At 44.1% G+C, this 24,945-nt stretch overlaps 2 protein-coding genes across 3 annotated transcripts in view; one reads left to right on the top strand and one right to left on the bottom strand.

Annotated features, from left to right (window-relative positions):
- The window catches only part of LOC144892897 (uncharacterized), a 37,379-nt gene extending 31,464 nt beyond the window's left edge, over nucleotides 1–5,915 (bottom strand). Inside the window, exon 1 of one of the 2 annotated variants that reach the window (XM_078781321.1) lies at nucleotides 5,880–5,915. Coding sequence is in view for 1 of the 2 variants with exons in the window: in XM_078781322.1 (XP_078637448.1) it covers nucleotides 5,880–5,895 (16 nt within the window). In the remaining variant the exon portion in view is untranslated. The remainder of the gene's footprint in view (nucleotides 1–5,879) is intronic. The other variant, XM_078781322.1, reaches the window with a different exon arrangement.
- Nucleotides 5,916–6,304: 389 nt separating this feature from the next.
- Nucleotides 6,305–24,945, top strand: part of GRIK5 (glutamate ionotropic receptor kainate type subunit 5) — a 516,667-nt gene continuing 498,026 nt past the window's right edge. Inside the window, exons 1-2 of the mRNA XM_078782648.1 lie at nucleotides 6,305–6,310; nucleotides 6,717–6,840. Coding sequence (XP_078638774.1) covers nucleotides 6,305–6,310; nucleotides 6,717–6,840 — 130 coding nt within the window. The remainder of the gene's footprint in view (nucleotides 6,311–6,716; nucleotides 6,841–24,945) is intronic.

Raw genomic sequence — 24,945 nt, 5'->3', positions numbered from 1 at the left:
TTGACTGGGCCACTCAAGAACATTTATTTTCTTCTTATTCAGCCAATCCAGTGTAGCTTTAGCTTTGTGCTTCGGATCATTGTCCTGTGGAAATGTGAATATCCTACCTAGTTTTAGATTCATAGCTGACTCAAGGAGGTTTTCATCAAGGATTCTCCTGTATTTTGCACTGTACATTGTCCCTTATATCCTAACAAGCTTATCAGTCCTTGCTGATGAAAATCATCCCCATAACATGATGATGCCACCAGCATCCTTGACAATAGAGATGGTGTTGACTGGGTGATGTGCAGTGTTAGGCTTGCATCAGACATAACACTTTCATTTCAGACCAAAAAGTTGAATTTTTGTCTCGTCTGACAATAAAACATTTCTCCACATCCCTGCAGTATGATTAAGATGGTTTTTCACGAGCTCCATACGAGCTTTTTTCAGTAATGAAAAATGGATTCTTTCTTTTCAGTAATGGATTTTTTTTCTTGCTACCTGTCCATGGAGGCCAGCTTTGTGAAGGGAACAGATATTGTTGATTGCTGAACACTGGCCCCCATCTCAGACATAAAGCTTTGCTGATCTTTCAAAGTCATTCTTGGATTTACAGTGACATCCCAAACCAGTTTCCTGCTTCCCCGGATGCTGAGTTTGGATGGGTGACCTGATCTGGGTGGTATGATACGTCTTCCTCGTCTTAATGATGGATTTCACCGTACACAAAGGGATCATGAGTGACTTTGAAATATCCATATAACCCTCTCCTGAACGGTGCTTCTCCACCACTTCATGTCTGACATCTTTGTCAAGCTCCTTGGTCTTCATATTTGCCTTGTTGGTTGACCAAGTGAGTTGTACCTTAAACTCCTTAGATAAGTGGGGAAGCTTATTTATTAAATTAAACCACTGATTACACACAGGTAAAACCCATTACACTTATTTTGCAACTTTTAAAAATAAATAATTTGATTAAGGGTTAATCTACACTTCTACAGTGATCACGGTGTGTACCCCGATTCAGAATAGGCACACTGTATCCCTGCGCATCGTAAGAGCATGACCAAGGGTTGGCGTCAGGAAGGGCATCCGGGCATAAAAACATTGCCTCAAACAGGGAACCATGATTGTCATGGGGCCCGCAAGGCTAACCCCCGCTCTAGCGGGGAAAAATGGCCTTAAAACGATCATTCATTCATTCATTCCACAGTGATTTAGGGTTAATTATGCAGTTTGCATACTTATACAACTGAGAATTATCTGATTTTCTCTGTTAATCTGAGTTATTCACATTTTATCCACAGTTTTTCAGCTTTATCACTTTATAGTAGTTTGTGAAGACTGTATATTAAGTTTGATTTGAAAGAATCATGAAATAAGCTCAGGTGGCATCAAAATGTGAAAACTTTGGAGGGGGGTGAATACTATTGCAGGCCACTGTATTTCACTTTATTCTCGCTGCTTAATTCATCTTTCTCACCTCCCCTTCACTTTCTCCTCATGCTAAACCTTCCACTCATTCCACTCTCCTGAATCTGAAGTCACAATATTCTTTTCAACCCGAAACACTTATCCTTTCACTTTTCTTTCCATCTGTTTGGGTGTTTGATGCCATTGATAAACATTGCATGTATCACTTTCTCAAATATCACACAAAGGTCAATGGTGCCATCTCATTTGGTTTGATTTTTTGCTGAGTTTCTTCACTCAACCCCAAAAGGTACTTCAGCACTTGGATATACGGATAATGTTACTGAGAAGCGTGGTGCAAATGGAAGTCAAGCCGTTGGCAAATTTATCCTTTGCATTTTGCATACATCATGTTTCCATTGCTTCACCATTTTAATTGTTGTTCCATGTTTTCAATGTTGTTATCGTTGGGAAAATGTGGACAAATACTAATGAGTGACTCCATGTTGCCTTTGTAGACCTTGTTGTACCTTGATTATTCCTACAAAACCAAGGATGTTTTTTATAAACTGCAAAACCATTTGAGGAAAAAAATTAAAACTTTCACCAAAATAAATAAATAAGTACAGATACATTCAAAGTACACCGCCCCCATGAAAAATAAATAAATAATACATACTCCAGCGCGCTGTATTGCCAACATAAAACGCGCGGCATAAAGTACATCGAGACGGTATTGGAAGGGAGAGGTGTACAATAATTGATTGATTAATTGCGTAATTAAAATAAATAAATAGTAATCGTAAAATAATTTATTTATTAATCAATTGGCTAATAGCATACCTAAACCACCACCGTTTCATCCGAATGTGTAACTTTTTGAAGATTAATTAAATAAATAATTAATCGAAAAAATTGATCAATTAATAAATCAAAAATATCGTTTGCAGCCAAATCACTTGGTCACTGTTGTGTCGAAATATCAGATTCTTAGCTCTAAAGGTGCCTGAGATATTACCCAGATGAAAAAGAAAATAACTAAGTGATTAATAATTAATAATCGTAAAATAATTTATTTATTAATCAATTGGCTAATAGCATACCTAAACCACCACCGTTTCAGCCGAATGTGTAACTTTTTGAAAATTAATGAAATAATTAATTAATCAATAATTAAACAAGTAATTGATTAATTGATTAATCAATATATAATAAATTGATTAATTAATCAATAAAGCAAAAATATCCTTTGCATCCAAATAACATGGTCACTGCTGTCGTGCTGTGTCCAAATATCAGCTTCCAAGCTTAAAAGGTGCCTGAGATATTGCACAGATGAGAAAGAATATAAATAAGTTATTAATAACAGAAATAAATAAATGATAGCAATCGTAAGATAATTAAATTATTAATCAATTGGCTAATAGAATACCTAAACCACCACCGTTTCATCCGAATCTGTCACTTAAAAAAAAAAAATTAACAAGGTCAGTAATCAAATAATTAAATAATGAATCGATAAATTGATTAATCAATAAATCAAAAGTATCCTTTACAGCCAAATCACTTGGTCACTGTATTTGTCCAAATATCAGCTTCCTATCTCAAAAAGTGCCTGAGATATTGCCCAGATGAGAAAGAAAATAAATATGTACTTGATAAATCAATAAGAATTAAGTAATTAATCAATTAATTGATTACTCAAAAATATATATATAATACTGTTTTTGCCAAAGCACGTACTCACTATTGTGCCCAAATTTCAGCTTCCTAGCTCAAAGGATGGCTGAGATATCGTCCGGACAAACAAACAAACAAGAAAACAAGAAAGAAAACAAACAATAAAACAAAACAAACAAACAAGCAAACAAAGTGAAAACTGAGTACTCCTATTCTGCGTGCGTCATCGCCGGGCCCCCTTCGGTGCCTGGCAATGACGCCATGCAGCGCCGCCGGGCCCCCTTCGGTGCCTGGCAATGACGCCATGCAGCGCTGGGCCCCCTTCGGTGCCCGGCAATGACGCCATGCAGCGCCGGGCCCCCTTCGGTGCCTGGCAATGACACCATGCAACGCCTGGGAATATGAAAGGAGTGGTGTACAATAACTGGATGCCACTTGCGGTTTTAGCGACAAGCCAAATGCCCATTCAGTGTGAGAATGTTGAATTCCATCAGGAGTTGTATTCATGTTTAACTTTGTCTCACGAGAGAACATTGCATTCCTTATTTATTTCATTCATTGGTTAGCTCACCTGGAACGAAGTTCAGGGGAGCTTATACGATGGCGCGTTGTCCGGCCGTCAGTCCGTAAACACTTGAAACTTCTTCTCCGAAACCGCTGATGAGATTGCGACCAAATTTGGCAAAATGATATTTGTTGTGTTGTGACGTTTGTTCACGGCATTTAAAAAATCGGGGTCTAAGGGGTCTACAGGGGTAAAAGTGGATTCAGGTTTGACCCCCCAAAATAGGAATTTGCTTTTTCCTCTGAAACTACACAAACTATTTCGATGAAACTTGACCACAACCTTCATCACCTGTGATGTACCGAACATTGTTCACGGCACGAAGCAAATCGAAGTCTAAGGGGGTCAAAGTGGGTCCAGGTTTGACCCCCCCAAAATAGGAATTTGCATTTTTCTCAGAATCTACACACACAATTTCGATGAAACTTGACCACAACCTTAATCATCCATGATGTACCAATGTTTGTTCAAGGCATTAGAAAAATTGGGGTCTTAGGAGGTATATGGGGTTGGGGGAGGGATGGTTTCCCCCCCAAAATAGGTATGTTGATTTTTTTTGTTTAAAGTCTTATGATGTTAGTACGATTCTACATGCTGCTCTGACTTCTAGCAACTATTGAAATTGGTTTAAAATACCCTTAGTCGGTGCAGTATGCTGTTTATTCTACAAGGTGAGCGCTCGGGGTATTGCCCCTATGTTTTTATTTTGCCATTTCAATTAAATTATATGCATCACCTGGCTGCTGATTGCGTAATATATTTGAGGGCGCAGCCCTACTGCCGATCAATGCACCCCCCTGTAGGTTTGGACAGAAATTTTACATTTGGCTCAGGTATCATCACTCGATGACCTACTCTTGCGAAAGACACCTTGGGATCTTTAACAGCCACCAGAAAATTATGACAGATGGTGCCACAGCATGTGAGAGTTATTTGCATTTCAAATGGCAGCCGTTTCACAAGTTAAAAAAAAAAATTGCTTTTGATACCAGCAGACACGCGATGCACCTGATGGTCGATAAGTTGACTTTATGTATATATTTTGCATAATTGGTTGGCTTCCAATTGATTGTTAAAACTTGCCAGATGGTCCAATTGATGCTCCTGCAACAATCTCACGTGTGGAGACATGTAAATCAATTGGTTTTGAAATGATTGGCATTTCATTGATTTTCGATCCTTCTATCTCTCTTACAATTGACTTTCTCAAGGGAGCACTGATTACAATTCCTTTGGATGGAAATTCAAAATCTCTTTTTACCCCGTGCACGCGAAGCAAACAACGGGGTTATGCAATTGATTTACTTTGTCTCTCTTTATATCTGTCTGACTGTCCACAAACGTCAGTTTATGATCGAGGAACAACTTAATTGAAATTGAATGCTGTATTTTGAACACAAATTGGAACATGAATCGGAAAATACCTGAAGTTTATCAGTACTTTGGCTCTGAATTCTACCCGATCGCGTATGCGTGGAGAGGAGTGAGATAATGTTTTTACTATATCTCTGCCTGATAGTCAAACAAAATTGAAAATCATTCCAAACAAGAAACTTACTGTTTTTAAGGAGGTCATAAAGGACACAAACAAGAGGCACGAAAAACGAATGCAATGTGTTAGATAGGGTGGTGTAAAAGACGCTGCATCAACAGCGGTATACCTCCAAAAAAAAATTATACGACCTTTAAAATCTCTCTTTTATTTCAGTTGAATTATATACTTGAGCATGGGAGAACACAATCACCCTTTCGTGACTTTTTGAACCCTTTCGTTCAGCAGTACCCAGACAAAATATTACAGCATTTATCATCACCTCAACCAATCATATTTGCCGCTCGCAGAACCCACCCATGTCCTTTTTTTTGTCAAGACCGTGTGGGGTGCGGTGTTTTATGAACTCCACTTGAAGTCGTAACATTTCCCCTCCAAGTCCCGTGCACGATGAAATCGAACTCTTTCAGTTTAAATTTTTTTTTTATGACCTGGAAGAGTACGGCGGGTTCTTAGTAACAGCTTGAAAAAAGAAATCGGTTTGCACACTGTCTGTACGAAACGGTTACAACGATTATTGCAAGACGCATCATCCTGATCCTTTTTGGATTTGAAGCAACTAATAGGACCGACCAGGGCTCCATCCAGTGTCTTACCAGTAGTATGAAGATGAAAGCATCACGGAGATAAAATAGTGTGAAGTCGAAAGAATACACCAGCTGCATAAACTCACAAATTACTCACCAGAGCTCTGTTCCATTTTCACTTCCACGGGCTATGTATGCTTGATGCATATTGACAGAAAAGCACAAAACAGAAAGCTCATGCTTCACATTTCGCGTCGCTGCTTGCTCCTTGGCGTGCTAATCCTCCAGCTCTCCTTTACCTCGCTGCGCCTCACCACACTGCAACTTCCCCCATTTGTCACGGAATGGAGGTGTGTAACAGGTCACCCTTGCACTGCCATTGTGTGGTTTTTTGGGATGGCTTGGCTGTGGATTTGAGTGTCTGTCATTCCGCTTCCAGCGCGCCTCGCAAAGGGTTGCTTTTCTGATGTAGTGTGGCAAGGGTATTATTCTAAAGCCATCAATTTTCAGAATGCACGTCAAGCTAAACATTATTACCCATCAGGGATTGCATTTGAAAACAATAGAGGTCTTTGTAGGGCTATGGACGTAGGTGCGTTTCCACAAAGCGTTACATTGTGCCGTCCTTATGTTTATGCTCGCTCTTTGCGCTGGATGATTTCGTGTGACAACTTTTCCGCTGCACTGTTCTTTGGTTCCAAAGCAACACAAATCACAATTTTGGCATGGGAAACCCTGTTTTAAGTTCTCAAAAAAATATGAGATTGCTGCCACTGATTTTGGAAAGATGTTGGTCACACGTTTAGCTCATCAGAATTTGTACAAGTGCTTTCTTTGATGAGTAAGCAGGTACAACACCTACGGCCTTCCTCACGAGCCGAATAGGCCAAGTTTTAGGCACAAACGCAATTGCCAGACAGAAAATTCTGGAACTCATATTTCTACTTTTCATGCCTAATTAATTGTGGCCTCTCACCTTTGTCTTCCTTTGCAGGCAGTCGTGTGGAAAAGTGGAAACAGTCGAAAACACCTGTCTCCATCCAGCCTACTCTGGCAAGCTCTGCATCTTTTGCTCCTTGCTGGAATTGTCTCATCTCTGTTGTCATCCTTGCCCATTGGTAAGATGCATCCGGCAAAGATTTCAACCCCAAACCTAACAATAAACATACACACTCTTCCAGTTAAAAATATGCAAATGCGCTTTTGGGAGTGTTCAATGTACAACACGGGTGAAAAGGAAGCATACCAGCAGAAGGCACCTGCAAATACTTAGTGGGCCATTGGTCCGTGGAAAATTATTAAACTTATTTTAATCATAATAACAGTGGAATTAAACTTTCCTTAAAGTCAGCTAACAGGGAGATGTTAAAAATATAATTATATCAATAAATACAGATGTCACCCTCACCCCCTCCTAAGAGTAAAGGCCAGGGGTCGGAGATCTCCTAAGGGCCAGACTAATTGAGAGGTCACCAATCTATTGAGATAAATCAGAGGAACGAGCCAGAGAAAAGACGCCCAATTTGGCTTCGCATCTGCGAAAAGACCAAATGTGGAGATTCGGGAAGAAAGTCGAGAAGAGAGTTCCTGTCGCGCAGAGGACAAGTTGAGGGGGTCGAGAGGAGAGTGTGCCCTCGTGCGAGCTCGGCTAGCTCGGCTGGTGCCTCTACCAGTAAAGTTCCGGCTACGGGGTCCGATTGTGGGACCACCCATCCCAAGAAGCAGATTGATAATTATGATTATAGACCAAATGAAGCAGATTAAGACCAAATGTGGAGATTCGGGAAGAAAGTCGAGAGGAGAGAGAGTTCCTATTGCAACAGTTCCTGTTGCAAAGGTCGAGAGGTTGATGGGTTGTTGAGAGGAGAGTGTGCCCTCATGTTCGGTCTGTACATCAGCTAGCTCGGCTGGTGCCTCTATCAGTAATGTTCCGGCTACGGGGTCCGATTGTGGGACCACCCATCCCAAGAAGCAGATTGATTATGAGAATAGACTGGAAAGAAAGTTCCAGGCAGCAAGGAAGGACAAATTCCAATGACTCGAATACGACGCAGAGAATGACAAAATGTTCTTTGACATACAGTATGTCAGAGCTATCCAGCACTAGCGGATAGATCGGGGCGCTTCTTCACCAGGTCAACAAACTTCAGCAGAAGCAATGTGCAGAAGTACAATGACACAAATATCACCATGAGTGTGCCAATGTGAAGACACCTGTGATCAGTGTAAGGGCTGTCGACTTCTAACGTAGTGATGATGAAGTCCAATCAAAATAAATATCCTTCTGTTCGTTAAGAAATGAACATTTTCTATCCTACTCCATTAAACAAAGGCCGGTTGATGTGTTTTGGACTTTTCAATAATCAATGTATGCATAAATATCCATTTTTTTTTCCAAAGTTGAAATTTCGTAGAAAACAAGTTTTACAGTTTTCTTAAAAAAAAAAATTCTGGGCACCCCCCCAAAAAATAAAAATTATGTGGAGCCATACATACATCTATCTATAATTCCAGTAATCTCTGTGTGTTTGTTTGTTTGTACGTTTGTACGTTTGTTTGTCTGTGACCGCTGTTTCTCGACAACCACGGGTCCGATATACTTTAAACTTGCCAGGTATATTGCTGGGGACCCGAGGATGTGCCTTTTCAAGGTTTCATATTAATCGGACAATTACTGACCGAGCTATGTCCAAAAAACGATTCAACCAATCAGAGAGCAGCGAGCTATCGCGTGTGCCGAACGTGGCGGACACACTCTGCCTCGGATGGCACATTTGAGAGCGTATTCATTTATTTCACGTTTGCAAACTATGTTGGCGCTATGTTGGCGTTAAACTATGTTTTAAAACTAATAAAAACCATTTCATGTAAATAGAGGGGGGGGGGGGGGGATTGTCACTGTACTCGCAAGCCGTTCGCCGTTCGCTTTGGCGTTGCGAATGGACCAAAACATTTCATGGACCAAACCATTTCATGTAAAGCGTTCGCCGTTCGCTTTGGCGTTGCGAATGGACCAAAACATTTCATGGACCAAACCATTTCATGTAAATAGAGGGGGGGATATAATTTTAGATATAGATATAGTACGGGCATGCCCTAGTACATACAATTTGATGAGTTTAGGATAATGTGGGTAACTTAGTTAAAGTGTGTAAATTATAAATACTCTTTCGAGATAGTTTTTGATTACAAACTTTGTGGCACTAGTCCCGTTTCCATGGTGCTTGATTGAACGGCTGGTTTACTCCCACTGCTCGGAATCTGGGCTACACCTGGCTCCATAATTTGGGATGTAGTTACCATATTTTGGGCGTCATCATCCCACTGCGACCTGTGGGTGGACACGATCCCCTGACTACATGTATATAAAAAATGAGAAATTCTTTATTTTATTGTTATTATTTTCATTCATTGAGTAGAATGGTCGATGATGTAATTATTGTTGCTATGGGACTTAGCATATAGTATGTGCACAATTATTATTGGTTCATCATGGAATCATTCAGTATTTGCAATGGAATTTATCACAAGTACTAGAGGAGAGTAAGGTGAGCTATGTTGATATTCATCGTAAACGTGGCACGTAACAATAGCAACTCAACATGGCTGAGAGGCAGTCATGATTGTTCAACGACAGCATACGGCTGAGTGATATGCCAGGGATTTGTCTTGGCGGTTGTGGCCATGCCAGAACGCGTTAGTGCCTTGGAGACATGGGCATCTGTATGATCGGCTGTTGAGAGGTAAGTCAGGCAGCTTATAAAATGTGTGAAGCAGATGTCAACAGACAGAGGAAGCGGAGCAAGGAGAGAGACGTTGATGAAATCTTTTCGTTGGGATCACATTGAGTCATAATCTGATGTGTCATCCATTCAAAAAAGGACACCGCCATAGGCTAGGTGTGTGTTGGATGTTTGGCCTCAGCGAAGCCCAATAAAGGTGTTTGGCTCATCTTTGGTTGGGGGTGAACTATCTCTGCACGTCTTGTGAACTCGTGCTGTGCTAGTGACACAACACAATAGCATGCACAAGTGATTTTCCACGGTGAGGCTGATGTAATACATTCAAATGGGTATATTTGCACAGACACTAGATTCTCAACGGTCAGTCTGAAGTCATAAATCCAAACAGGTACGCTTCCATAAGTGCTAAATGAAGCGCAGTGTCTGAGGATCACTGCACCACAGAACATTTAACATCTACTTCTGCTCCATCTTTGTCCTCTGCTTCACAATTACCCTTGTTAAAAAAAATTGTTACCACTGTCTCCACAGCTCATGCTACCATCAAGTCGACCATACACTGCTTAATTGGAAGGAAGAGTTGCAACTACCTCTAGTGCTCACTTCACAGTCAAGGCGATCATCATTTGTTAGAAATAATATCTCAATGTGTTAAATACTATAACTGTTACCTTGTTTTCAGAATTTGTGCCGATACAGTTTGGGGAGCTGTTTGTATTTACTTAGTTCTGTGTATTTACTTAGTTCGAAGGACAGGATTAGGATAATGTGGGTAATTTAGTAAAAGTGTGTAAATTATAAATACTGTGCAGAGATAGTTTTTTTATTACATACATATATATATATATATATATATATATATATATATTGTTACAGACGCGGTTTTGGATGTTAGTTTACCGAGCGGTTTGGTATGACCGCGTCTGCACAGTTTACCCGATTATACTCGAACGTTGGCCAAATCGCGCTATGCTAAATCAATTAAGGAAAGGACACAACGGCTGGGTTAAATGACACGACACCAGGGGTACAGTTCTCAAGACCTCCGGAGGAGGTTATAATATTTCGGAACGTTGAGATTACAAGGACAAGAGGGACAGCATAGGAAAGTAGGCACTTAGACACACTTATCTTATTCCCGACAGACCACAGATAAACAGGACAAAACTGACTCACACAGGGATTGATGGCAAGGAAGGGCAGGTAGTCGGTGGACAGCACAAGGTGCACCTTGGCTCAGGGACAGGATAGCGCGGCCCAAAAGATGCAGGGAGGTATCGTTGCGCTGGAGGTGGTGGTCTGGTTCTCCTCAAGCTGGGGGCGCATCTCTCGTCACATCCGGTAAGTGGCTGCGTATATCCAGCGGGGAGTGACACGCCCTCGGCTCGTTAGCTCCGCCCCAGATGGAATCGGCCCATTGCTTCTTATTGGGTGCGGGGGGTTACCGGGCTCCGCCCTTGACGAGGGGCCGACAGTCAGCCCCTTCGTGGTAACCCCGTCGGAGCACGTGGGCAATGGCGGCTAACCAAGCCGGAGGGAGGACGCACACTCCCCGCGCGCTGTTGTTGTAGTTGTTGTTGTTGTTGTTTCATGAGGAAGATGGGAGGAGGTATGGGGAGGTCCTAAACTCACTACTGGTGCCATACAATCACATTCTGGTGCAACGAAGTCAGAATTAATGGAAACGAGTCCTTAACTGACATAGACTAAGAATAACTAGCAAGATGTCCGAAAGTTGTCTACGTGAGATGCGGTGGACCTGGGCACGACATTTAATGGGGGAAAAAGGGGAAGGTCGGTTCTACAGAGTGTTGTTTACAGACAATGGGATTAGGGAATGGGGGATTGGGGATAGTTGGGGAGTATTGGGGAAATAGGGGAATATTTACAAGCGGATATGGATGGAGGCCAAATCCCATATCCGCAACATTGCACCCTTCTCTACCCTCGGGGCGTCCCGACCCGATAAATTTTTACCTACTTTAGTGTGGCACTCAGATGTAGTTCCCTCTACTATTAACTCTACCCTGAGTGCGACAGTTTTACAGATGTTCACAAATGAGTAAATATGTCCCCCTGCGACGTTGCACCCTTCTCCTCACAGAAACACACCCACAGGATAACCGAATCGCGGAAAGAATCCTCAAACTAAACATACAGCCGGTAGGGAGCATTATTTACACAAGACTACACTGATATTTACACTACGATCCAGGACCTGTTTTTGGAGGAACACATGCAGATGTTATGCATAGAGAGAGTACGCATGCCAGCATCGATACACCAACCCACGAGTGCTCTGTGGCCTTACGGCCTTTAATAATGTGCAGAGCACCCCTTCCAAGCACCAAAAGCACCACCCCATCATGTACAGTCAGCACCATCCGGTGCACCAATAAAGTGTTTATAAATCACCGGTGGTGTCGCAGCCGGCCGATGTTCTGCCGCTGGTCTTGCCTTCCTGAAGTGCTTGGCCTTCTAGCTTCCTTAGAAAATAAAGAAAGGCGCCAACCGCGTCCATTTCCTTATTGTGGCCGTCAGGGGGCCAACTATTAGTGGTTCACCTGTATGGCATAGGTGCCACGTTGACCCAGAGGTCCATCCACGGGTGGTGCTTGGCCGCAAAAGAACTGCGGTCCATGGTGGGCGGCCACAAACATTGCGGTCCATATGGTGTATCGATCCAGGCAGCAAGCAGCGAAAGTGCAGGCCCACAACTGCGGAGCCAGCACCTCTCTCTCCTCTCTCTCTGCCCCAAAGCCAGATCCTCGGAGGTGGGAGACAAAAGAAAAGACAAGTGAGTAAGGTGGTAAGGGCGCAAAAGTGCACGCAATGTAAGGTAATGCACACTGGGGGCACATGGGAACCAGGTGAGACAGGTACGTTCCTACCGTACGCCCCCCCCCCCCCCCCCACCAGGTAACCTACATGTTGATTGTCGGCCTCACCTGGCCGACAATCAACAACCCCCCCACCAGGTAACCTACATGGCCCCTCCCTTACCCCTTACTGTATCCACAAAACACAACACTACCCATAAACATCTACTTTACAAATCAACAAACGTCCCTACTGTCTTCCCCGTTCCTCCCATAAACCAAATTCGTCTTCTCTCCCTCCTAACCAATCAAATTTGCTATTTCCAACTCTCATCAAAATTTGCCATCTCCAACTCAACATCAAAATTTGCCATCACCAATTCATCATCAGTCCCTCCTAAGGAGGGAGAGATGGAATCACCCCAATGTCTCATCCACGTCGTGATGCGTCTCACAAATCCAACAGCAATTCTCCTTTCCTGCACACAGAACAAAGAAAACACAGGTGTGGAGTCATCATCACCACAGGTAAGTGGCTGCGTATGGTGCGACAGGTTCATCAATCCTAACTATTTCCTAAATGACTTTAACAACTTTACATTACCCGGGGTCTTTCTCCTGCCAAACCATTGGCCCTCTTACACTATGGGTTCTAAAAACCAATTCCCATTGACCAAACTGTGGTGCTTTTCAATTTGGGGTCTCACTCCCCCGATTCATCTCCCGGTGCCCTCGCACAATTTCTGGGCCGCGACGTGTAGCTCTCCTAGCCGGTCTACCCACCTGCACACCTCCACCACTGCAGTTGCCTCCGAGCTTACCTGCTCCTCACCCTAACCTAACTACCTGGGGAAGGCCCTCTGGCGCTCTCCCCACTCGGTGCCCTCTCTGGCACTGGGCTACCCGGGTCCGTCCTCCGGATCCTCGGGCCCCACTGACACTAACGGCTCCCAGAGCCCACCTGCGGCCTCACCTGGCCGACATCCTCACAGTGGTGGAGTGCCCAACCAACTACACACACTAACAGGCTACACGCCCGGCCATTTCCACAACACTAATGCACCCATCCACAATACCATTCTGCAACCGCACCACAAATGCCAATATCCACCCACAATTTACCTATACCCTCTACCTAACACTTACACTACCCGCCCCGGGTACTCGTGAAAGGGGTCCACTCTTCCCCCATCCACACCTTCGCACCATGCACACCACTCCGTACCACTTACTCCAACTCTCTCCACACCACTCATTCCTTGCACACCTGTGCTCTCACACCTGGTGCCACCTGCACCCTTCTCTCCCCAAGCGCATTCGCGCTGATCCACAACACTCACTACTCACACACTGCTCCACACACCTGTCCAGTTCTCACACCTGTTCAATTCTCACACACACGGCATCATCTCAGCTAACTACTCCCCTCTGAAACTCGCGCTTCCCAGTCGTCCCTTTAAACTATTGCGCTCCCACGTCATTATCATCCACACTAATCTACCTGCGTCCCCACTACAGGTATCAGTCACTAACTAACCTTAACGTTACCTAATGTCATCTTCTAGGGCCCTATCAATATCCTAACCCACCCGGGCTAGTTTTCACTGCCATCAACCCCATAATCTATAGCGCATTTGCCCCACGTTTGTGAGGGATGACAGAGTTGCCATCCCACCACATCGGGGCATCTCCCACTACCAATTTTGCACATCAAATTTCAACAAATCAAAAATTTGCCAATCACTACCCATCATCTGCCAATCATTACTGCCAATCCTTTGCCAATCATCAAATTTTGTTTTTCCTCTAATTTTGGGGCCAAAACACTAACCTCATCACACAGTCTACTCACTAATGCCTCTCGGTGCGCCAATTCCTGTCCAAAGCCCGGCTTCGTAAAGCCGAGCAATGAATGCGGGTTGTTTGGTGCCAGCGGCTGGATACGTCCCGCATTCGGGGCAGGGACGGGGGCTTACCCGGCCCGAGACCCCACGCACCTTCTCGGCACGGAGCCATCCCATGGCTCGATCTCGACCTGCCGGAATGCCTCAACAAAAAGTGGTCGCCATGATGACCCTTCCTATCCAGCCGCCCGCTCCGCCTAGTGGAGCACGGACGCGGCCGTTCAAAGCGAGGCCCAGCACGCACCGAGGGCCCGATTCGGCTAAAAGTCGCTCTAACCTCTAACCCAGTTACCTTCGATGCTTCACCTGGACGCTTACATGCATACGCTACCCCTTTCTTGCTCATACATGCAGCCGTTTCCATGCTCCTCGTCGTACCTTCTCTAACACACCCAGCTACACTCATTCCACTCACAGCCTTGGTCACACACCTGACCACCGAACACTTTGGCACACATTCGTTGGTCGCACACCTCACCAACACACCTCTTCGCGCCCCCTCCTCGGTCACCTCCTCTGTGACAATCACAGGTGTGCTCTCATTCGCACACCCAACCACGTGCCTCACTACCAATTCCAGCGTGCATTCCCACTCACGCTCTACCATTCCAGGTGTGCATCCTTCCATTCCAGGTGTACATCCTCGCTCACCTGTCACAACCAACTCACGCTCCTTGTCACTCTCACTACTCTCACCACCACTCTTGACAACGCACTCACCCTTACTCTCGACAGCGCACTCTTTCCCCATGCACCTGTCCGTTACACACCTTTCTCGCGCACACTCTTGCGCACACTCTCCCGTCACACCCTCTGTAACACTTACCACACCGCGCTTCCATGTGCTCCCTCGCACACGCGCTACGACCGACTCACTCTCGCCAGCACCCTCACTCCTTGGCACGCACTTTTTCCTCACACACCCCAGAGTCGGACTTTCTCGCACACCTCCTTTTTCGCACACCAGACCTGTCGCACAACTCACCAACGGCCTCTCACGAACACCCGGGTCCATCTCGACCCCCAAGCTTCTTAAATCACCTGGCGCATCATACGCACGACCATATTGGTCACCACTTACACCTGGTCCTCTTTCTCTTCGCTTCTCCTCCATCACCTGCGAATCCCTCATCCGGTTAATGAGCACATCATCACGATCCGAACACAGACTTTGGACCAATTCTTTTACCTCCTCTTTTATCTCTTTCTTATCCTCTCTCCGTCGCTTCTTAATTTCGCTCACCCCTTCTTCCACTTCTTCTAATTTCTGTTTCACCTCCTTCATCTCCTCGTGCGCCCCTTTAAGTTCTTCCTCTAACTCCACTTTATTTTTTTCTATGTGCTCCCGCACCTCCCGCTCTTTAACCTCCATCACCTCTACCACTTTGTTCATTTTCCTCGTCAGGTCCTCATGTACCGTCTGACACTCTTTTTTAATTACCCCTACGTCCTTTTTCATCTCCTTCTGTGTCGATTTTAAACCCTCTATTACCGCTGTGTTCTTCTTTACCTGGTCCCCCAACTCCTTTTGTCCCACTGTCAGTTGTTCTACTCCCAGCGTCAACTCCTCTATACCCCCTTGCAATTTTACAGTCCCCTTTCTCACCTCCTTCTCCATGCGCTCCTTACAGTGCCTCACCTCCTCGCGCACTCCTCCGACCTCCTCACTCACACCTCTTCTGATCTCCTCTCCCATCACTTGCATCTCCTGCCCAGATGCCACCCTCATCTGCTCCATTTCCTCCCTGTGAGCATCCAGTTTAGTTTCTACCCCCATTCTGACCCCCTCTATCTGCTGCCCCATTTGTTTAACTTCCCTTGCCGCTTGGTCCCTCATGTCCCTCAATTTGCCTTCCATCCTGTTTTCTAACCCCTCTAACCCCTTTTGCATCCCTTCCATTTGATTCTCTTGAGCGGCCATTCTGTTTTCTACCCCCATTAACCCATTTTTCACCTCTTTTATCCCGTTGTCTAACCCCTCACCGGTACCCCTCGCTTCGTCCCTCATTGCCCCCATTTGGCTTCCCATTACCCCCATTTGGTTTCGCATTACCCCCATTTGGCCCTCCAATCGCTCACTCTGAGCATCCATCCGGTTCCCCATTACCCCCATCATTCTGCTTTCCATTTCTTCGCTATTCTTGTCCATAAGGGCCTGCATTTGTATAAAAAAAAGGTTCAAATCTACCAGCGGCGCTACTACGGTCGCGGGCGTGGACGCCGTGGCCATGTGCGAGGCGCCGTTTTGCGCGCTCGCAACCTCGTGCGCGACGACGCTATTTTGCGAATCTGCTACCCTCACTGCTTCGCTCTCCTCTTGTCCCTCAATTTGGTCCTGGATCGACCCTGCCTCACTCTCTTCTACCGGAACCCAGCCGTCTTGGTCTGCCATAGCGCGACTTTCAAAATTTGGGTTTTTTTTTTTTTTTGTAAAACACAATTAAATTTCGCTGTTATAATTTTGAGCGCGTGAAACGCGCTCCGGATCGAATCCCACTTCCCGACACCAAATGTTACTCTTAATAGTACAATTGGTGTTCCAAAATTTGGGCCTAACAAATTTAGTCCCAGGTCCGAATCCAACTCCTCGACACCAAATGTTACAGACGCGGTTTTGGATGTTAGTTTACCGAGCGGTTTGGTATGACCGCGTCTGCACAGTTTACCCGATTATACTCGAACGTTGGCCAAATCGCGCTATGCTAAATCAATTAAGGAAAGGACACAACGGCTGGGTTAAATGACACGACACCAGGGGTACAGTTCTCAAGACCTCCGGAGGAGGTTATAATATTTCGGAACGTTGAGATTACAGGGATGAGAGGTACAGCATAGGAAGGTAGGCACTTAATCACGGTCTTATAGTAACCCCGACAGACCACAGATAAACAGGACAAGACTGACTCACACGGGGATTGATGGCAAGGAAGGGCAGGTAGTCGGTGGACAGCACAAGGTGCACCTTGTGCTCAGGGACAGGATAGCGCGGCCCAAAAGATGCAGGGAGGTCTCTCTCAGCGCTCGGAGGTGGCGTCTGGTTCTCTTCACTTCAAGCTCGGGGCGCATCTCTCGTCACGTCCGGTAAGTGGCTGCGTATATCCGGCGGGGAGTGACACGCCCTCGGCTCGTTAGCTCCGCCCCAGATGGAATCGGCCCGTTGCTTCTTATTGGGTGCGGGGGGTTACCGGGCTCCGCCCTTGACGAGGGGCCGACAGGCAGCCCCTTCGTGGTAACCCCGTCGGCGCACATGGGCAATGGCGGCTAACCGAGCCGGAGTGAGGACGCACACTCCCCGCGCGCTGTTGTGGTAGTTGTTGTTGTTGTTTCATGGGGAAGATGGGAGGAGGTATGGGGATGTCCTAAACTCACTACTGGTGCCATACAATCACATTCTGGTGCAACGAAGAGTCAGAATTAATGGAAACGAGTCCTTAACTGACATAGACTAAGAATAACTAGCAAGATGTCCGAAAGTTGTCTCCGTGAGATGCGGTGGACCTGGGCACGACATTTAATGGGGGAAAAAGGGGAAGGTCGGTTCTACAGAGTGTTATTTACAGGCAATGGGACTAGGGAATGGGGGATTGGGGATAGTTGGGGGGTATTGGGGAAATAGGGGAATATTTACAAGCGGATATGGATGGAGGCCAAATCCCATATCCGCAACAATATATATATGTATATATATGTATATATATATATATATATGTATGTATGTATATATATGTATATATATATATATATATGTATGTATGTATATATATATATATATATATATATATATATATATATATATATATATATATATGTATGTATATATATATATGTATATGTATATATATATATATATATATATACATACATACATACACACTACCAGTCAAAAGTTTTGGAACACCTCAATTTTTCCAGTTGTTATTGAAATTTAAGCAATTCAAGTTCAATGAATAACCTGAAATTGTACAAACAACATGCATTTTAAGGCCATTTTCCCTGCGAGAGCAGGGGTTAGCCTTGCGGTCCCCATGACAATCTTCTCCATTTTGCCCTATTTTCTGCATCTCTCCTTGTTAACCCCCTTGCCCGCATTTCTTCTTCCACCATCTTTAGCCAAGTCTTTCTCGGTCTTCCCCGTCCTCTACTTCCTTCTACATCAATTTCCATCACTCTTCTCAACCAGTCACTTTCATCCTTCCTCAACACATGACCAAACCATCTCAGCCTGTTCCTCTTCACAGCATCAATCACAGGCAATATTCCCATCATCTTTCGCAATTCATCATTTGTCTTCCTCTCTCTCAACGATACTCCGCACATCCATCGAACCATTCGCATTTCCACCCTTTCCAGCCTTCGTTGCTGCTCTACGTTCATTACCCATGTCTCGCTCCCATAAATCATAACACTTCTCACACATGCAGCATACACCTTTCCCTTCAGCTTCAGCGACACTCTCCTCCTCATCAGCACGCCACTCAGTTCCCGAAACTTCTTCCATGCACATCTCACTCGAGCAACCGTTGCCGAGTCTGATCCACCTTCTCCATTCAGCATGTCTCCGAGGTAGCAGGAGACAATAAACTGTACAAAATTGTACAAAATTACAAAGGTTACAAAATTACAAAGGTATACAAAAATTACAAAAATTGTACAAAGGTAAGCAGTAAACTGCTCGAGGTAAAAAAAAAAGTTTAGGTTCGCAAAAATGGGATAATAATGTAAATTGCACAGTTGTATTGTAAAAAAGGCCTTCTTCAGGGAACAAGTAATGGGTTAATAACTTACAGCTGTTCTGCAGCAATGTAAGTAAATGAAGCCTTGAAAGTTGATGCAAACAATTCCTACTGGTGTCCCAACCTCTGCTGATTACTTGATTACAAACCCCCTGTCTGTATAAAAGCAGTATTGGAACAGACTGTTATTACACCCTCTGAAGCATTATTTGGACAATATTGCACTGCAGGAAGTAGTATATTGGAAACTGGAGGAAACTGACAGGAAGAGGTCTGGTTGACCCAAAGCCACAACAGAATCAGAAGACAGGTTTCTGAGAGCCAACAGCTTGCGTGATAGATGGCTCACAGGACAACAGCTTCAAGCACAGCTTAACAATGGTTGAAGTAAGCAAGTCTCAGTTTCAACTGTGAAGAGAAGACTTTGCATACAAGATCGAGGCTCGTGAAAGAGCGAACATTAATCTCACAAAAAGTCAAACCTACACATAAAACACAAAATAAGCGGAGCGGTTGACAAGATGGGGAGAGAGAGGGGGAAGAACACAAACACAACATTTGAGAGCAGGGACATCGAGAGATCTGTGGGGGGGAGAGGGCTTGGGGGGAGGTGGGAGACGTATAAAACATGTGGAGACTGCAAGGACTTCCAGGAAAGGACTTCTTTGGAAGTCTGTGTTTAAAGGTATTCCCTCCATGAGCAATGCTTTGCCATCGATGTTGAAAAAAATGTGGTGGCAACCAGCTGTGTGGTCTTCCACATTGGGATCTGTGTAACTGAGCTGCTCGGCAGCAATCAGTGATGCCATGAAGTGCAGTCCAGTCATGATGGTAAATGCTATGCAAAGATTTCAACTGGTTTGGTGAACAACTCCAGGTTTGATCAGGATTACTTTGAGCTGCAGGTTTGACAGGCCGAGTGGCAGTAAGAAAGCCATTGCTAAGATGGCAAAATAAGAAAAAGAGGCTTGCCTGGGCCATGAAGCACTGCCAGTGGACGACTGAAGACTGGAAGGAGGTCTTATGGACCGATGAATCAAAATTTGAAATCTTTGGTTCATCATGCAGGGTTTTTGTATGCCATCGAGTAGGCGGAAGGATGGTTCCTCAGTGTGTGACACCAACTGTCAAACAGGGAGGAGGAAGGGTGATGGTCTGGGGCTCTTTTACTGGATCCAGAGTCGGCGACTTGCACAGAGTGACTGACACCCTGAACCAAAAGGGCTACCACAGCATTTTGCAGCGCCATGCAATACCCTCTGGTATACACCTAGTTGGTCAGGGGTTCATCCTACAGCAAGATAATGACCCTAAACACACCTCCAGGCTATGTCAAAACGACCTTCGAGGAAAAGAACAAGACGGTAGGCTTCAAATCATGGAATGGCCAGCACAGTCTCCAGACTTAAACCCCATCGAGCTGGTTTGGGATGAACTGGACAGAAGGGTGAAAGCAAAGCAACCTACAAGTGCAACACATTTGTGGGAACTTCTGCAACAGTGTTGGGAAGAACTTCCCGAACAATATTTGATTTCCATTGTAGAAAGAAAGCCACGAGTGTGTTCGGCGGTTATATCTGCAAAAGGTGGATACTTTGCAGAGTAAAAAATTTAAATTAAATTTTGTTAAACAAAATGATTCGATGATTTCTTTTTTTATCTCCAATTGTTTATTTGTTCTACGCTTAATTTCAGAGTACATTGAGACATTAAACTGCGTAAATTTCAAAGAAGAAACTGGAAAAATTGAGGTGTTCTAAAACTTTTGACCGGTCGTGTGTGTGTGTGTGTGTGTGTGTGTGTGTGTGTGTGTGTGTGTGTGTGTGTGTGTGTGTGTGTGTGTGTGTGTGTGTGTGTGTGTGTGTGTGTGTGTGTGTGTGTGTGTGTGTGTGTGTATCTACATATATGTATGTATGTATGTATGTATGTGTATATATATATATATATAATAATAATAATAATAATAATGCATTTATTTTATATAGCGCTTTTCAGGAAGCCCAAAGACGCTTTGACAGAGTGCAAAACATAATGCATAGCAAAACATAAAAACAATTGCAAAAAAAGAAGAATCAATAGGGAAATATTCAAAGCACAAAGGAGGGAGAAGGAGAGGAGATAGTCAGGGGTTAGATGCTGTGGGTTAAATGTTGAATGCAGTGTTGAACAGGTGGGTCTTGAGTGATGTTTTGAATGTGGTGAGTGAGGAGGAGTCTCTGATGGTGTGAGGTAGCGAGTTCCAGAGGGTGGGAGCAGCGATGGAGAAGGCCCTGTCTATATATATACAGACTTGGCATTTAATATGGAATATTTTTTTTGTGGGGGTGAACTTACTTTTCAAGATGACTTAGAACCAAAAGTTCATTGGAATTATGTTGAAATTATTCTAGATTTTGTTAATGTGACCTTTAAAAGAAACAAAAACCACATTTGACATTTCGAAGCAAATAAATTGATCCTTGAAAGTGATGTAAACTGATATCGAACTCAATTCACGGACAGTACTGTGTTAAACTTCTGTACGTTTTCTAGAAGTATCTCTTTAGTTTGCACATTAACCAAAAATAATTTCAACAAAAACAAAAGCTAAATTATGACTGGGATTACGGACAGTAAAATTACAGTTCAGTACTTCGTGTAACCCCCACGAGCATTCAGGAGAGCACGTACACGTTGAGGCATGCTGTTCATGAGATTTGCCAAGGTTTGGACAGGAATCCCTTGCCATGCAGTGACAATAGTCTGCTGCAATTCACGCACAGAGGCAGGCTGCTGGTCCAAGTTGTCGATTTGACGCGTTAATTCTGCCCACAAGTTCTCTATCGGATTCATATCCCGGGACATGGCAGGCCACTCCATATGCTCTACACCACGGTCAGCAAGAAAGTGTTGGATCATGCGAGCACGATGAGGCCATGCATTGTCATCTTGGAAGACAAAGTTTCCTTGAAAGGCTGCACGAGCAAATGGAAGCAATGTTTCTTCCAGAATGACCCTGTACTTGAACTGGTTCAGGTTTCCATTCAGAACAACCAGGTCAGTTTTGCCCCCTGCATGAAAAGCAGCCCAAACGGTCACCGCACCACCTCCAGCTTGGACTCTTGGCACTATACAATCTTCGTTGTGGGCTTCATGCACTTGTCTGCGCACTCGGACGCGGCCATCTTGACGATAGACCAGAAATCTAGACTCATCACTGAAGGTCACGTGATTCCAGTGTCCTGGCTGCCATTGACGGTGCTCTCTGGCCCACTGCAATCGGCGCTGGCTGTGTTGTCTGGTCAGGCGTGGCTTTCTCAGGGGACGCCTGGCACAATAGCCTGCTTGAACCAGTCGTTGGTTGACTAGCCTTCTGGATACAGGCACATTTGTCAGTTGCTGCCACTCAGCCCGAAGCCGATTAGCTGACTTGGTACGGCCATTGCGGACTAACCGGTGCAGCTGGCGATCATCTCTCCTTGTGGTTCTGCGTGGACGTCCTGGCCTCGGTATTGGAGTAGGGACACCCCTCTGAGCATTTCGTTTCAGGGTATTTGACATCTGACCTTGAGTGATGCCATACTGCCGAGCAATAGCACGCCGTTTCATGCCAGAATTTCGTAAAGCCACCACTCCATGACAAACAGCATTGTCAAGTTGACGGACCATCTCCAGAGGAAGCGGCAATAACTTTTGTAGACGTGCAGCAGTTGTTTTCCACTAATACAGAACGCAACAACCCTTATATACCCGATTGTGAAGCCAATCGTCAAATGTACCTGTCCTTACATTTTGTCATGCCACCTGTGATATAATCCTGTTATTGACTTCTTGCTGCGAAAGACAATCAGTGACATGGTTCTTTCAACAAAGACATCACCGAAGGGTAAAATAAACTCACCAGATTGATATACTGAGTTCAGAAAGTAAACATGTCAAGAAAAAATATATATTCCATATTAAATGCCAAGTCTGTACAGTCATCCCTCGCTATATCGCTGTTCACTTTTCGCGGCTTCGGTACATCGCGGGTTTTTCTCGCGAGTATATGTAAAATTATATCGCGGATTTTTTGCTATATCGCGGGATTTTGCGGTATAAATGTATTTTTATATACTATTATTTTAAATATTTTTGTGGTAAAATAAGCATTTTCTAGCCTAAAAAATAAAAAAACGTAAAAAAATAAGAAAAATACAGTCATTAAAACATATTACAAGAAATAAAATACTGTACATAGTGTACAGTAGAAGGGTAGACAAAGAGACAAAGAGTCGTGCGTATGGAAAACGCAGATGCGGCAGCTTCCACTTGCGCTAGTTACCCACGTAATGGGTAACTGTAATGCTCTTTCTGGCTGTGCAGTACATTCATCATCGTCATCACCTTCATCGTCATCAGTACTGCACAGCTAATTCATCATCATCTTCATCACGCAAGTTGTAGTATTGAAGAGCCGGGGCTCTTGCTTGATACGGACGAAATGACGGGCAAGGCACAAACTCGTCCGAGAAGATATTTATTCTCAAAACCAACTCGGGAACACTGAAAAGCCCATTTATCGGGCTGCATTATAAAGCACAACCAGAAACCGAAACCGAAAGCCACGCCTCTCAAGCGTGGCGTGCTTCGGCGGTCACGTGATCAACAGGTGTAGCTGATTATACCCGCACGCGCGGCACGCTTTGGCGGTCACGTGACCAGCCACTCTGACGCCGGGGATCCCCGCCGGTGACGTCACCGGCTGGAGCAAGGAGATTCTGATGCTGGTCTTGCTTGGGGAACCCATGGGTCGCTACAGTATCTTCAATGGTGAGTACCCATTAGAATTTTATATGTTGTTAAAATTACGTATGTTTAAGAGTGTAAAAAGTGTTTAAGAGTATAGGAAGTGTTTATAAGAGTATGGGAAAGGTTAATAAGAGTGTGAGAAAGGTTAATAAGAGTGTGGGAAAGGTTAATAAGAGTGTGGGGAGGGTCATAAAGCTTTAAAATATATATAAATAATAAAATAAAAATATGGTCGCTACTTCGCGGATTTTCGTCTATCGCGGGGGGTTCTGGAACGTAACCCCCGCGATAAACGAGGGATCACTGTATATATATATATATATATATATATATATATATATAACTGTGAGAAATAATAGAAACTCCACAGTACGAGCAGGGCGTCTCATTTGCATTGAATAAATAATCGGGAGATTGAATAAGACGCGGACGTAGCTTCAGGGCTTCGATCTTTAATTCGACAAGCTTTCGACCAACAAAGGTCTTCTTCTGAGTCTACAAAAACAGCAGGCATGTATATCAGTCAAGTGTGTATGGTGATGTGTGTGAGATGTGTGATGTGAGTAAAAAATTGCATACAGAAGGGAGAGCCACGCCAAAGTTCACTCACCGGCCCCAAGTTCAACGGAAGTGAAGCGCAGCTTACAGTTACGGTTTGCGTTACATTTCCGGTGCACGTGTATATACAAATATAGGGATACATACATACATAAACATACAAGCATATATTCATATGCCATTTATATTCATATAATATATTTATATATTTATATAAATGACATACAAAGGTAGAATGAATGAATGGGTGAATGAATGAATGAATGAATGAATGAATGAATGGGTTACGGTTAACAATTTGATTGGGTTGATGTAGGAACATGCTTTAATCATCAAAATTTATGCCATGAGGGATTTTTGTCCGAAGTTTATGTATCCAAAAGGACTCACGTTTCAGAATCGTGGTGTGTGATCGATTTGTGATTGATTCAATGGCAGAGATCTGAATGTCATTTATAGAGTGATCCGGTTGATTGAAGTGTATCGTGTAAGGTAGAGATTTGCCCTGACTGGTGTGGAAGTTATTGATTTCTGACCGGGTGTTATTAAATCGTGTGTAGAGTGTATTCTCAGTTTTTCCAACATATTGTTTGTTGCACTTTTGGCAAGTGATTAGGTATATGACCCATGTAGATTTGCAGTTCATATAGGAGGTGATGGGGAATTTTTGTCCAGTGCTAGAACTACAAAATTTGT

The sequence above is a fragment of the Myxine glutinosa genome, chromosome 7 (assembly GCF_964187855.1).
Source record: "Myxine glutinosa chromosome 7, kmMyxGlut1.1, whole genome shotgun sequence".
Lineage (NCBI taxonomy): Eukaryota > Metazoa > Chordata > Myxini > Myxiniformes > Myxinidae > Myxine > Myxine glutinosa.
Note: the sequence above shows the minus strand (reverse complement) of the source record. Positions and strands in the feature narration are given on the sequence as shown.